This window comes from Ictidomys tridecemlineatus, chromosome 2 (genome assembly GCF_052094955.1).
Source record: "Ictidomys tridecemlineatus isolate mIctTri1 chromosome 2, mIctTri1.hap1, whole genome shotgun sequence".
Taxonomy (NCBI): domain Eukaryota; kingdom Metazoa; phylum Chordata; class Mammalia; order Rodentia; family Sciuridae; genus Ictidomys; species Ictidomys tridecemlineatus.
Genome location: NC_135478.1, coordinates 113529694 through 113545254, shown reverse-complemented (window position 1 = coordinate 113545254; position 15561 = coordinate 113529694). Strand labels below are relative to the sequence as shown.

The 15561-nt window shown below is 50.7% G+C and overlaps 1 protein-coding gene across 1 annotated transcript; it reads right to left on the bottom strand.

Annotated features, from left to right (window-relative positions):
- Positions 1-4687: 4687 nt before the first annotated feature.
- On the bottom strand, positions 4688-6925 carry Osm (oncostatin M; the record flags this gene model as incomplete). The annotated part of the gene is made up of 2 exons (XM_021721157.3): positions 4688-6252; positions 6770-6925. Coding segments are annotated over 2 exons (705 nt in total), but the record flags the coding sequence as incomplete, so codon positions are not given.
- Between the last annotated feature and the right edge of the window lie 8636 nt (positions 6926-15561).

Genomic DNA, 15561 nt, shown 5'->3' with positions numbered 1-15561 from the left:
AAATTACAAAATAGGGCGGGGGGGGGGGGGGGGCTCAGTGGCCAAGTACCCTTGAGTTCAATCCTCAGTACCTGCTCCCACCAAAAAAAGAAAAAAGAAAGAAAGAAAGAAAGATATCAATCAGGAAGGAAAAGGAGAGAAAGAGAATATTGCATACCTATTCAGGGGCCATGCTAACCTCAGTATCTGGTCTGCGTTATCTCCCAGAAAATCTTTGTCTAGCTGGGAGGTGAGCCAAGGTAGTCCCATTGTGCAAAGAGGGGAAACTGGGGCGCATTCCGAGCAGGCTACTTGTAAGGGCTGAAGCAGGAGGTGGGAGGGCTCATTTTGCCTAAGTCCAAAGTACTTTATCATCTCTTGCTAAGGAGTAAATATATCACATTAAAACTGGGGCAGAGCTGGGGGTATAGCTCAGTGATGGAGCACTTTCCTAGCATGCTCCGAGCCTGGATCTGATCACCAGCACTGAGAAAAAAAGAAAAAGAAAAAAAAAAAAAAAGAACTGGGACAGCAAAGGGCAGAAGACCATGAAGACCCAAGAAAGACCCAAGTTTGCATTCTGGCTCTGCCATTTCCAAGCTGTGAGTTTATTTTGTAGCTAAACAACATGTGCCAGGACCCCCTTCTCTGCTTTTTCCTGAAGTTTCCCCGTTTTCTATGCCTTCTGTCCTGTGGGATTTTTAATCCTAGTATGTAGTTTATAGCATTGACCAGGAGTCTGTGACTGTCGCCAAATATGCTTAAAAATGAAAATTCAGTTTTAATTGGGTTCGGGTGTAGGACCACATTGGGGGCCCTTCATCGAACTGAATTTGTTGCCTGATTACCATGGTCATGACTTGGTCCCTTCACACAGATCAGTGGAGAGACAGTACATTTATTTGTGTCAACCCTCTAGGGGAAAAATCGCCCTGTGGAAACGTCAGTTCACATTGTGGCCAAAAAGGTACTGTTTTCAAATCCCTGTTCCCCAGCCATTCACAGGTGATGATGATGGGGACCCCTCAAACAATCAGTTTGGGGGATGTGAGGGATGTGGGGGAGGGAGAGGTTGGGGGAGAAGGTGACCTGATAAGGGTTTATTCTTCCTGAAGCTGATGCACAATCCACAAGTGGCCTCCTGTTAACTCCCACAGCACCGAGGAAACCCCACAAACCTGAGGAGGTTGGGGGCATTTGAGCTGCAGGGTGGGGGATGTGAGAGGTGGGGAGCAGGAAACACTAGGAAGGCCAGGCTGCCGGGACATGCTGAGGGCCGGCTGAGCATGGAGCCAATGCAGGAATAAGCTGGCAAAGTAGATCAGGCCTGAGAGCCAGGGGCCTTCTATGCCATGATGAGAAATTTGGAACTGAAGCTCCCAGCAGCAGGGCAAGAGGAAAGGAGTCTGTCCTGGAAGGTCTGTGAGCAGGGGCGCCCTTTATGAGAGTGAGTTTTAAGCTGAATCCAGGGAGCCAGACCCTTGCTGGTGAGGAGAGAGAATTGAGTGATTGATGGGGAGAGGAGAGACCTCAGGACAGCAAAGGAATGGGTGGGGATTTGGGACCCTGTTGTGGGGGTCAGAAAGCAGGAGCGTGGCTTGATGGAGGATGGCAAGTTTGGTTTGAGACCTGCAGGTCTCCCCAGAACTGGGAGGAGATAGATCATGCCTTGGGAGATGATCAACCTGGAGATGGTGGTTTAGGGTTACCTTCAATTGTAACTCACAGGATGCAATATGGAGGTGACAATTCCCTTAGATGGAGTACCTGAGACCCTTCCCCAGAGTCTGGACTACCTTCGTCTGCTTCCTGAGGGGTGAATGCTACTTCAATTCAAAGCTGGTTCAAATGCCCCTCCTTAGAGGGTGGAGGTGAGAGGCAGGCACAGGCACACCAGACTTCCTAGCTCCTCTTCCGCAGATCAACCTCTGCATTCTCCGTGGGCAACCTCAGTGCCAGCCACAGCACCAGCTCCCCTTCCGCTTCAGGAAGCTGAGTGTGCCTGGCTTTCAGTGTCTGTCACCTCCCACCCACAGCTTCCCAGCAGCCCAAGCAAGGAAAGCCCCCTTCCCTGATGCTGAGGCAGGGTAGATGTGAGTGACAGCCAGCTGCCTGCTGTTGGCAGCAGAGCATCAGGATGGCTTCCTGGTGTGTTCACTCCCAACTCCCTCCATTGACCCAGTTGTCTCTTCTTCTTTGGCCTGGGAGGCTGGGGCCCACCTGTGGGCTGTTCCTCATTGAGCTCCTACTGTGTGCAGGCACCATACTGGGTGCCTTGTGACTTGGTGTGTGTTTAAAATTGCTTCCCGAAGGGCCCCAAGGAGCAAAACAGATGGTGGCTCTGCCCTGAGCAGCACCAGGGGAGAGGGTCAGGAATGCAAACACCAAAGAGGGAGCACCCCCAGATGGGACAGTTTTGAGAGAACAGGTAAGCAAGTTGCTAAACCCAGATCACAGACAGGTGAGGAGGAATTGCTGAGAATGCAACTGTGCGCTGACAGCTGACAAAGAAGGGAGTTAACATGACAAAAAAGAAATGGAACAGCATAGATGGAGCCCTTATGGTAGAAGGGAAGGCCCAGGCAATTCAAGAGCCGAAAGGTAGCCGATGTAGCAAAAGTCCTGTGGGGGACAGCGAGCCCAGTGTGAGGCAGCAGTGGGCTCTTATAGGCACTTGGTAAATCTCCTGGAATATATTGGGTTGGGTGACTCAGAGGGAATCAGAAGACAGGAATTCTAGCCCTAGTCCTGCGCTAATACTTTGTGACATTGGGCAAGATGCTGCCCTACTCTGGGTCTTTTGATAAATCATATGCCCTCACTTATTCTACTTTGATCCTTGAATGCTGAAAGCCTTTGCCCCAGCTGTTCCCATCACCCCTTCTGCACATCATTCAGACCACAGCATGGACGTCATCTCTCCAGACACTGCTCTGACCACCCACATCGCCCGATTCTCGTTCTCTATATTACATCACCTCACTCTATTTTTGCTGAGCTTATATGCAAATATCGGATGCTCCTGTTGGTTCTTTTGTTTGTCTCTTCTCTGTCTGCCCCTTGCCCCGGAACTCAGTGTCTTCAGGGATTCATGCAATTGAAAGCCAAGTTGCAGAGGCGGCGGGTGAAGGGATACCAGGAATATACTCCCGCCCTGGAATCCAGAGGGCCTGAATTCAAACTGTGTCTACTCCCAGTTAATTTGCACTGAGAACAGGGGCAGACCACTCATACTCTCTGACTCTCTGGGGGTCAGTCTTCTCGATTGCAAAGTAGATCATATAGATTGCAAAGTCCCGGCCAGGTTCTCTCCCACCACTGATGGCAAGTTCTGTTCCCCTCTTGGCCCCCTATTCTAGGAAGTGTGGGTGGTTGGGACTGATGCAGGTCAAGTTCATCTTTTTTTTTTTTTTTTTTTTTTTTTAGCAGTGCTGGGGTTTGAACCCAGAGCCTAAAGCTACAACCCCAGTCCTCCCTCTTGTTTTATAAAACACACACACACAAGAACACAAAAAACATTATTACATGCCTAAGGCATGCAAGTTCATCTTCTTCTGTTGACCCTTTTCTTGTAGCTACTGCCTCAGCATGTTCTTGGCCTATAGGTACCTCTCCAGAAGAGGGACCCTGAGCATCAGGAGGGAGTCATTTTCCAGGGATCAGACAGAAATCTAGTTCCTTGGGGCCCTTCGGGAAGCAATTTTAAACACACACCAAGTCACAAATTGTCTGAAACAAGATCTGTTATGATCTCTCCCATTTCACATATGAGGAAATAAGGATTCTGAGACCCATTAATTTGTCCAGGGTCACCCAGATAGACAGGAGGAGGCTAAGAAGAGACTTTGAACTCAGCCAGGTCTGTCTGACTCATGCTATGGTTCCACCCCCTCACCCCCTCCCAGTCTATTGCTCTGTCCACGCTGCCATTCCTTTGTGAGTATCTGCAGCATTTGCTGGGCAGGGTGGTGGTAGCAGGGCAGTGAACTTATACATTGATTAACTTCACAAATGCTTAGGGCACCTACTGTGTTCCAGGGATCAGATGTATCTATGTTCCCTTCAGTGGGATCCATGAGTATTTGCATATGTAAGGACACATGGGTACACATCCATGCTTGCACATGCTTGGACACATACAGAGATACACCCACGGATCCATACATACACACAAGTATCCTAGACATCAACATCCAGGCTTTAAGATGAGGCACGTTGGAAATATTTATAATTGTGGCTTGGGAGGCTAAGGCAGGAGAATCAAGAGTTCAAAGCCAGCCTCAGCAACTTAGTGAGGTTCTAAGCAACTTAATGAGATCCTGTCTCATGATAAAATATAAAAAAGAGGCTGGGGATGTGGCTCGGTGGTTAAGCACCCCTGGATGCAAACCCCAGTACAAAAAAAAAAAAATTGAGGCAAGAAAAATATGCACACAACACACATTAGCACCCATACCCCAGTCCCACACCCACAGTGGCTTACAGCAGTTCACACACTCCAAACTCCCTCCCGCCTCTCTTGCTCCCCTCCCTGGCACCCCTCATCCTCGGAATCTCAAAGGAGACTCATTTAGCTATTAAAAATAACAAGAAGAAAAAATATGAAGTTTTTCCCTGGTCAGAGCCCCTGGGTGGCTGGGGCATGTGACTTCCCTTCTTGGATAAACATAGACCTTCTCGGGGCATGGAGAGACACAGAGACAAGAGCTTTAGAAACCTGCAAGTTTTAAATATATGTTAGAACAATATTAACATTAAATACACATCATAAATACACTTTATAAATATGAAACTGATTAAAAACTGATAAAAGTCAATAAATTAGACATGTTGCTCCAAGGAATCTGCCCAGCAGTTTCTGGGACCCCCTCCAGGAGGGTAATGGTTTCAATATGAGAAAATTCCGTGACCCACCACCAGGGGGAGCAGCCAGCAGCCAGGACCCAAGACTGGGTGCTTCCAGGCACTGGGAGAGAACTCAGCATGCACTCACGCCATGGCCATTTGCACCACATGTCCCAATTTACAAAGAATTTGATGTCCACCCTGTGTCACGAAATCCCAGCAACTGACAGGCAGAGGGGGTTTTATATAGTCCCCTGGCTCCCCAAAGAAAAAACTAAGGTCCTAAGAGGTAAAATGACCCACCCAAGGTCACACAGTGAGTTAGTGGCTGGGCTGGGACCTGAGCACCCTTTCCCTAGACCTCCAGGACACCCCACCCCAGTAACAGCTGCCTAAAGTGAGGTCACCCAGATGTCCAGGTGTCTGGCCTGAGCATTGATGAGGCATCAGAGGTCAGTTCAAGCCCTGACCTCCCTCTCAGAATCCTTCCACCATGAAAAGGAGGAAGTCTGGGGTCAACAGCCCTGCAAGTCATGAGAGGGAAGGGTTGGCTGGCCTCTGGGGATCTGGGGGGAGGGGGGTAGTCAGCCCAGCCATGAGTCAGCTTGTGTCATCAGACCCCTGAATCAATGGAAAGTCGGTCCCGCGTGGCCTGACCTGGCCACCCCACCAGGACTGGGAAACTTGGGGCTGGGGGTGCAATAGCCTGACTCTATCTCCTCAACCCAGAGGAGGCAGGAGCAGCCCAGCCAGCTCCTCTCCTTAAAGTGCACTTCTGTGTCGTGGGGGATGGAGCAGAGCAAGTTTGGTGTCTTGCCATGACACCTCACTTCCAAAGGGAATCCCTGTGTCCTCCATCTGCAAGGTGCGCCCCTTACGCTACCAGGGCAGATGCCCCCGGGGCACAGGCCTCTTGCCCCTCCTGAAGATCCTAGTCTTGAGGACCCCCTTGTGCAGAGCCCGGCGTGGGCTGTGTCTCCGGCTCCTGCTCGGGCTCTCTCCCCACTCCCTGAATACCCACCCCACTGAGCCCATGAAGCGATGGTAGCCACGCAGGAACCTGCAGCCCTCCAGCTTGGCTTGAAAGACACCCAGGGCAGAAGTGAGAGGCAGCCAAGGCCCTGGGCCTGTCGGCATGGGCTCAACAGTCTCAGAGGAGCCATTAAGCAACCAGGACATACAGTGGATGTTGTTCCTGATGCCTTGTATGTTCCTCTTGGCCGTCTCCAGTTCTTCTAAGTCCTGGGGTTTTAAGAGTTGCTTTTGTAAAGTAACTAGTCCTTTCAGGACTCGGCCCAGGGTGGTATTGACAGTCCACAGGAAGCTTTGCTTGCTCAGTCCCCGAAGTGCATCCTTGCTGGGAAAGGCCCCAGGATGCTCTGTGCAGGATCCTCTCAGGATAGGTGTGTTCAGGTCTTGGTGTTGGATCTGGGGGGAACAGAAGAGTCAGAGAGTGCATGATGGAGTCCCCCTCCCCAGCCCAACCACACACATAGAAGAGCCCACCCTGACTGGCTTTTAAATGCTAAAACTGATTCTCCTCTATCTGATTTTCCCATTGGACAGATGCAAAAACTGTGGGGGACAATAGATTCTGAGATCACCCAGGACAGGGTCAGAGGGCTGTTTGGGGTTGGTGGGGGTGACTGGATGAGGGCGTGTCAGTGGGAAAGGGGGGCTTCAGAAGGGCAGGATCTGTTTTGCTCACTGCTACATCTAGGTGCCTGGAACCAGGCACCTGCCAGGTGTGCAGTGAACACGCTGAACAGGCAGTGGAACCAGGAGTTGGGAGCTAGGGCAATTCAGCTTCTCAGGGTTAGGGCTGGAATAACACTAGGACTCAGTTTCCCCACCCACCCCCGTATTGAGTCGGGGTTATGCTCACTCCCTGGCTAAACCCCACAATTCTCTGAGGCTCAGAAGCCACAAGGGGTGAGGTGCTCACATAGGGTTCCAGAAGTGAGCTGGTGTCCTCTGTGAGGTTCGCTTGCCTCTGGAGCTGGCTGAGGAGCTGCTGGTAAGGACCCGAGCAGCCACGCATGGCTGCTGCAGTGCTCAGGAGCAGAAGTCCGAGGACCAGACCTGAGATGAAGAAGGATGCGGGTCACCTGACTTGAGAGGAAGCCACAGGTGGGAGACTCAGAGAGGGACTCAAGAGAGCCCCAGAAGGTGTATTCTCCCATCCCAGGCTTTGTGCAGACAGGTGGCACTGTGGGGCCACCACCACCTTCCCAGTGAGTCACTAGATCCTAAACAGGGTGGGAAGGGCCAGGATAGCGGCTGCCATTTACCAAGTAGGTGTTTGAGCAGAAGTTGCAGCACCCATCCTTGCTGGAGCTCAGTCCTGCCTACGTCAAGATCCTAACTTCATTTGTGTAATATGAATTGAATTGCATTCTGCTGTCATATATAACAAATTAGAATAACTAAAATTTAAAAATTAAAAAAAATATATCCTAACCTCAGGAACTAAAAGCAAATGACCAAGTTGGAACTAGCTCTCTGCAAGATCTTGGGGCTAAGGGCTGGCCCCTCTCCAGGACCCAGACTTGTCAGCTACCCTGGACTCCCTGAGGCAGGCTTTAGTCCTCTATTGAGAGGTTTTTGGGGTGGCAGCCCCGGAGCAGCCAGGTGCCCTGTAAACAGAACTAGAAGAAGTGACCTCTCCATCTGAATGGTCAACCAGGAAAGGAGATGGGAGCTCATTTAGTGCATGTGCCCATTTTACTGACAGGTAAACCAAGTCACAAGAGATGGGCTTGTCCAGGACACACAAGGCCAGAGCTTTCCCCAACCTCCCATATATTCCTCCTCTCTCTATAAATGGCCACTTCAGCCTGGCCCACCGGGGATGCTGCAAGCCTGTCAGAAGGCTGCAAGGGGCTGGTGCAGTTATGGCTCGCTGCCCCCACCCCCACAGCACCAGCAGCCACGTGGTCGGAAGGGGCCTATGGCGCAATGGCCCGGAAGACAGTGACACCATCCTTCCCTTCCTACAAACCGTTCAGTCCCTTGGGGAGGACTGGCTGCTGGGGAGGCCTGAGAGGCTGGGCCCTGAGTGTGCCATCCACAGAGTGCCCTCGCCAGCTCCCCAGGTATCCACAGCCAGACTCTGGCTGGGGGTGGGAAGGTCCGTGGTGTGCGGATGATGGTACGCACATGAGACTAGGTGTTTGCAGGGTGTGTGGCAGGGGCCATGTGAGGCTCAAGGAGCACCTGCCCTCTTCACTGGAGCCCTGCTTGCAGGTGAGGCTTCCTGGATAAGGCTCTGGTGATGTCACAGGACTCCCTGTGCCTGCTGTCCTGTGGGTGCGGCTTGTGTGCTGTGTGATTGTCTGGGCTCCAAGGCCCCCGGGACTGGCTGACCTGAGAATTCATCCCAGACCTGGAGAATCAAAGCAGGGCAAGAAGGAGGCCCCATCGGAACACATATTGCCCCACTTCTCTGCCTGGCTAGAAACTTCCTTCCCTTCCCGGAACATCTTCCTCTTTCCTTTTGGTTCCCTGGTCTCTTCCCAATCCATCCTCTTCCCTCAGGCCTTGTTCCCAGAGTTGTCTATTTCACCTTCCCCTAGAAACCCTCCAGGGGTACCCCCTCCACCTGTGGGTATCCTGGGTTCTCAGTGGACCCCTTTCTTTACCTGACCTCTTGGCTCTTTCCTCTCCTCAGCATCCTTCTGCCTGGTGACTGCCCACCCAAGCTCTCAGAGGGCAGAGAGTGCCCCACTACCCGCCAGCGCCCTGGGCACAGCAAGCAGGTGCTGTTACAGAGAAAGGAAGTACTTACTGAGCAGCGTCCTCCTTGTGAGTTGTGCCCGCATGCTGGGTGCCCGTGCTGTGGCCCGCGCCTACCGGGGGTAACACCTCCCTGCTGGGAGCCCTGCGGGCTGCCAGCCACTTTATGCCCGCCGGGGCGATTGGCCAACACCTCGTGAGGTGGGTGGGGAGGGGGTGGGGGGAGGGCAGGCCTTCTGGGAACATGACCCCAAAAACCAAAGTTTCCACAGCGGCCAATGGGCGATGGGTGCTGTGGCATGCCCGCTCCTCCTCCTGTTTTCTTCGAATTCGTTCTTCGAGGTCAGCCCCACACCCAAGGATGATGCAAACTATAGCCTCAGCCTTCTTTGGGAGAGTGGGAAGCAAGAGGGTCCCTGCCATCTTCAGGAGCCTGGGCTCAGGGTAAGAGGGAGAGGCTGCAAGCCACACCTGCAGAGGCCCGGGTCCCTCTTCCCAGGAGGCACCAGCCCTGCAGGACACTGAGGTCTGGGGCTGAGGGGAGCAAGACATCTTCCCTGTTGAGTGCCCTTCCCGCCCTCTCGCTGGGGCTGTTGGGACATCTGTGAGCGGAAACCACTGGGCTCTGGGCACAGAGCCAGACCCAGGCTGGCAGCCCCGAGATTGTGGTTCCAGCCCCAGGACTAGCATCCCCCAGCCCAGCACTCCCTGTGTTCAATCCCTCAGCAGGCACCTGCTACCAGCCTCACATCCTAGGTCTCCCACCCACAGGCAGACCCTTCTCTGCAGACAGGGTCCTTTAGGGGAAACTGGACACTTGGAGCAAGATAAAAAGGATATCAGGTTTCAAGCTTTCTGAGCTGCTATGTGGCCTGACATAAGTCACTTAACCTGTCTGGGTCCCAGAAACCCAACCTGAGGAAGTCAAAAGCAAATTTCCCAGCCCACCTCACAGGGCTGCTGCCATCATGGACATAAAAGGCAAAATCTTTTGAAGGAAAAAGAAAAGACGAAACTCTAATTCCAAGTACTAGCTATTGGGGGGGCGGGCAGGATGGGGGAGTGGAGGAGATGGGGAAGCTGTGAGCTCAGAGGGGAAGCCGGGGAGGGGTAGTGGAGCTGCCGTGGTGACAGTTGGAGACCAGGTTTCACTTTCTCTGAAAGATAGCGATCATGGGTTGGTCCTCTGCTTCTTGAAGGCATCTGAACATGACAAGAAAGGCGCCCTGGAGACAATGCCCCTCTAGTCAACCTGCTACTTTACTGTGGGGTAAACTGAGGTCCAGGGCAAGGGTGGACAAGGTGGTTCAGGGACTAGCCAGGGGCCTGCAGGCCATGCCTGGCAGCCCCACACAAGTAACAGGCTTAGAAAGGGGTCAGTTGAGAGGCAGATCTCATAAGGCTGAAGAGCCAGGGTGGGCCCTTGGGGGCTGGCAGAGAGGCCTGGGCTGCAGGCAGCGGGTACATCACTCCTAAAGAGCCCTTCACCGAAAGCCAGTGATGCCAGATAGAGGCCCCTCCGCCTGCTCTCCACCTCTGTAGACAGGCCCCTGCCACCTCTGTATTCAACAGACTTGGCCCTGCTCTGTGCCAGCCACCTCCAGGCGCTGAGGATTCAACAGTAGTCAAAATCAGGCAGTCTCCATGCCCAAGAGGCTGCTCTATACCCCCATCCGCTCCCTGCACAAGGCCCAATACCCCACCGTCACCACCCCCAGGGGCCAGTTCTGGATTCTCATCCTGAGAATTCCGCTTCCACTAAATTCCCCTTCTCATCCACCCCCACAATGCCTGGGGCCCTGGCCAAGTCAGGATCCTTCTCCATTTCACATCCCTGATCTCATCCTGCCACAGTCTCTAGAGGAAGATTCCCTAGCTCGCTTTGATGAGGAGACAGAAGCTCCCAGAAGTCCAGGGGCCTAATCAGGGCAGGAGAGCCAGATGGGGCCACAGAGTTTCATGCCCCTCTCAGCAACTGCTGATCGCCCGCCACACCTGGGGAGTCACACCTCTGCTTTATTCTATTCTGCCCACAGTTCAAGGAGGCCATGTTCCCTCACCAGTTCCAAGACTTCTGAGGTTGCCCAAGGCCACCCTGCAAACAGTTAAGAGGGCATTCAAACCAGGCCTAATTCAAAGGACAACATTCTTAGCATGGGGCTAGACAAAGTGTTGTGCCCAGGCCACAGGGACCAGGGTCACCAAAGGCAAGGACAGCTTATATATTAGTTTGCTGGGCCTACCATAATAGAAATACAGACATCCCAGGGCTTCCACAGGGACTGGTTCTGTCACATCTGAGTTTGTTCAAGTCCCTTATATGGTATAGTATCTGCAGAGAATTTAAGACACATCTTCCCATGTATTTTTGTGGGTGTGTGTATTGGGGACACTGGGGATTGAACCCAGGGGCACTCTGCCAGTCCAGCTATATCCTCAGTCCTTTCTATTTTATTTTTTTAAATCTCGATATAGGATCTTGCTACATTGCTGAGAGCCTCAATAAGTTGCTAAGGCTGGCCCCGAACTTGCAATCCTTCTGCCTCAGCCTCCCGACTCACTGGAACTGGAAGTGTGCAGCCACCATGTATGGCTCCCCTATGCTTTAAGTCATCTCTAGATGACTTTTAATACCACAAAGCAAATGCTTAGTAAACAGTTCTTAGACTATATTATTCAGGGAATAATGACAGGAAGAAAAATGTACATGTTCAGCACAGACAAAACCATCAGAGGCCTAACCACATTGCCATCTGCAGGTAGTTGAATCTAATGATGTGGAACCTCCCGATACAGAGAGCCAACTCTGTTACAGGCAAGGTGGCTTAGACAACAGAAATTTATTAGCTCACAGCTCAGCTCTGGAGGCTAGAAATCTGAACTCAAGGTGACAGTAGGTTTGTTCCTTCTTGGGTCTCTCTCCTTGGCTTGTAGATGGTCATTTCCTCCCTCCCTCCCTCCCTCCCTCCCTCCCTCCCCCCCTCCTCTCTCTCTCTCTCTCTCTCTCTTTTTCTGTACTGGGATTGAACTCAGAGGTGATTTACCACTGGTCCACATCCCCAGCCCTTTTTTACTTTTTTGAGACAGGGTCTAAATTGCTGAGGCTGACCTCGAACTTACAATCCTCCTGCCTCGGCCTCCCAAATTGCTGGGATTACACATGTGTGCCACCATACCTGGCTCTGTCTTCTTGTCTTCTTACCTGGTCACCTATTGGTCTGTGTTGTTGGTGTCCTAATCTCCTCTTTTATAAAAACACCAGTCATATCAGTGTAGAGCCCACCAATGGCCTCATTTTACCTCAATTACCTCTTCAAAAGCTTTATGTCTAAATATAGTCGCATTCTGAGATCATGTGAATGAGGATTTTAGACACATGAATTCAGGCAAGCCATGATTCAGCCCATAACATCTTGCAAGAGGAGGCACTGTGGGAAGGCTTCAGGAGTGGGGACACTGGCTGAGGGTTCAGCACTAGGTGATATAGGAGGACAGGGAATGGCCAGAAGGTAGGGAAGCCTGGCCTCAGGACCATTCAAGTGAAGCGTGAGGGAAGGTGCGTCAGCGTTTCTGGTGAGGTCAGTGCCCAGTGACGTCCCTCTCGCCAGCAGGAAAAGCTTGCAACATGGCCCAGCCAGTATAAATAGGATCCCCAACCACAGGGCCCAGGGCTGTCCCCTCTTCCTGGGCCACGTCAGGCAGGTCCGCGTGATTTGGAGAGGAAGAGAGGACAGGCTTGGTTCCTCAGAATGGCTGTTTCCCAGCCTTTCCGGCTCACCCTCAGGCTGTGGGGGCCCTGCCCCTTCAAATGCAAGAATCGGACCTGCCAAGGCCTGGGGGAAGCAGATCAAAACTGGGGATGGGAGATGGGGTGCTCCAGTGGGTAGAAAGAAGGTGGCCCCCCCACCTGCCAAATCAGAGATGGAGAACAACTCAAGTTCCGGCCTCAATCTGCTCCAGAGCCCAGTGTTCCTGGTCCAGTCATGCTCTCTTTTTCAGCTTCAGTTTCCCCTTAATAAACATAGTGACATAAAACAATCCAATTTAAAAATGAACAAAGGAGCCAGGTGCAATGGCACATGTCTGAAATCCCAGAGACTCATCAGGCTGAGGTAGGAGGAAGGCAAGTTCAAGGCCAGCCTCAGCAACTTAGTGAAGCCCTATTTAAAAAAAAAAAAAGACTCAGAAGGTAACTCAGTGGTAGAATACTCCTGGTTTTAATCCCAATAATAATAATAATAATAGTAATAATATAATAGTAAGCAAAGAAAGCTGGGCCCAGTAATGCACACCTGTAGTTCCTGCTACCGGGAGGCTGAGGCAGAAGGATCACAAGTTCGAGGCCAGTCTGGGCAACTTAACTGACACTCTATCTCAAAATAAAATAAACTGAGGATGTGGCTCAGTGACACAGCACCCCTGGGTGCTTCAAAAAAAGGGGTGGGGAGAGTTGAATAAATATTTCTCAAAACAAGGATATTCAGGCTGGGCATGGTGGCACATGCCTGTAATCCCAGAAAGTTGGGAAGCTGCGACAGGAAGATTACAAATTTGAGGCCAACCTCATCAATTTACCAAGGCCCTAAGCAACATAGAGCCTTGTCTCAAAAGAAAAAGAGACCCTGCCTCAAAATAAAAAATAAAAAGGGCTAGGGATGTGGCTCAGAGGTTAAGTACTTCAGGTTCAAATCCCAGTACCAAAAACAAACAAACAAACAAAATAATATTCAAATGGCCAAGAAGCACAAGAAAGATGCTCAATCATTAACCATCAGGAAAATACAAATCCAAACCATATTGAGAGATCATATCACTCCCACTAGGGTGGTCGTAATCAAAGATAGACAATAACAAGTGTTGGCAAGAATAGGGAGAAATTGGAAGCCTTGTACACTACTGGTGAGAATGTAAGTTTGGCATTTCCTCAAATGGTTAAATACAGAGAGATCATATGATGGAACAATTCCACTTAGATCTGTACCCAAGAAAACTGAAAACATACATCTCAAATAAATAATGAAAACAGAAAACATATCCACACACAAAATAATTGGCAGAAGCAATTATTTTCAATCACCAAATAGCACAAACAACCCAAATACTTGTCAGTAGAAAATGGATAAACAGAATTTGGCCTGCTCAATAATATAATGGGATGTTTACAAATTGAAATGAAACACTAACCTTACTGTAACACAGATAAACGTTGAAAATACATTACTAAATGAAAGAAGTCAGACAGAAAAGGCCACATATTGTAAGGTGCCACTTATACACAATGTCCTGAACACGCAAATCTAGAGACAAAAAGTAGATTAGGGAGTGGGGACTCCAGGGATGGGAAATGACAGCTACAGGACATGTGGTTTTTTGGAGAAAGTGGTAAAAAAAAATATTCTAGAATTAGATAGTGGTGATGATTACACAACCTTAAATCTACTAAAAAACACTGAATTACATAAATTTGATGATATATGAATTGCGTCTGAAAATTTTAAAACCTCCTAGCAAAGGCTACATCTTAGGGTAGTCAGTGTCCAGTGTCATTCAGTAAGATGACCCTGACCCATAGCAGGTGTCTGGAACACTTTGGGACAGACAAAAGCGTACATTTGCTTATGTCACAGGGTGACTTTGAGGGTGATTAGGAAAGGCAGGGTTACATAAACCCCAGAGTGTACAAGGACCAACTGGGAGGTCAGCAAGGTCACCCTGAGCCTGGGGCATCCCTTAGCTCACAACCTGCCACCAGGTTCTTCTGGGACCTAGACAGTCCACAGGTACAGGAAATCATGTGCCCCCTGTGCCCAGTGGCTCCCCAAAGTTGGATAACTGACCCGCCCACTTCCTAGGGCAGGAACACCTCTTCAGGAAGTACAACAGAGACAGAGACCCAGACAGACAAAGGGAGAAAGGGGGCGGGGGAGAAAAGACCTCTTACTGGTCATGTTCATGACTCCTCAGACCAGGCCCCATCACAGGGAACCCCCTGGCTGAGAGGAAGTGGGATGACAATTAGCACATTCACTGTGTGGCAGGAGACGAGGTGCTGCCCTGCCATTAATTCTCAGGGCAAGTCTGGGACGCCCCTGCTGCCCTCTCAGATCTTGGGAGGTGAAGGGATAGGCAAAAGGACCAGAGAGGGCCCACAAACCCACAGAGTCCCTTACCAGCATTAAATCTTAATTGTCATGTTAAATAAAAACGACTCTAAACGTTAAAGAGGATGACGGAGTCCAACTATGCCCTGACCTTTCTCACCAGGATAACATAAAACACTTATTCTGAAACATCCTTCTTGCCTACAATGTTTGGATGCCCCTGACACCAAGACATGTGTATTTCTGGACATGAAGGGATACGTTGTTGAATCCCCATGACCATCTTAGGAGGTAGAAGGGGAGCCAGTGCTCACAGTGCTGGACAGAGGGAATGGGTCATTCATACACACTGAGCTTTCCTACCCTTGTGGTCCTCAGGGAGGGGCTTATACAACACAGACTTTTTGCATCCCCTTGCTGCAGACACTTCCCTGGTTTCCCATGCCACCAGGCTCTGTCCACCTCCCCAGCCTCGCTTGAACCTCCCTCACCTGCCATCTTCTATGACCCTTCTTGGTCCCTCAGTGGACCTCAGGGCCTTTGTACATGCTGTTTCCATTTCCTAAACACTCTGCCTACTGAATTGCCATATAAACATTTAAGTCCAACACAAGTTTTGCCTCTTCAGGGAACCTCCCCCACCTTCCTCTATCCCTGTGACCCTCCCAGAGTACCATGTGTAGCACTCTTCAGTGGTGTATATATTTACAACTATGAATTTTCTTCACAGTGAGACTATAAATTCTAAGAGGTAGGCACTGTGGTTGTGGCTCTCCATTGCCTTTTGGGAGTACAGCAAGGGCCCCAGAATGTAGTAGGTGCTCAAGAAATTCTTGGTGAAGGGATGAATGCATGGCTATCCAGATGTGGCCATCTGAAGAAGCCTCAGGAAAGGTGATCT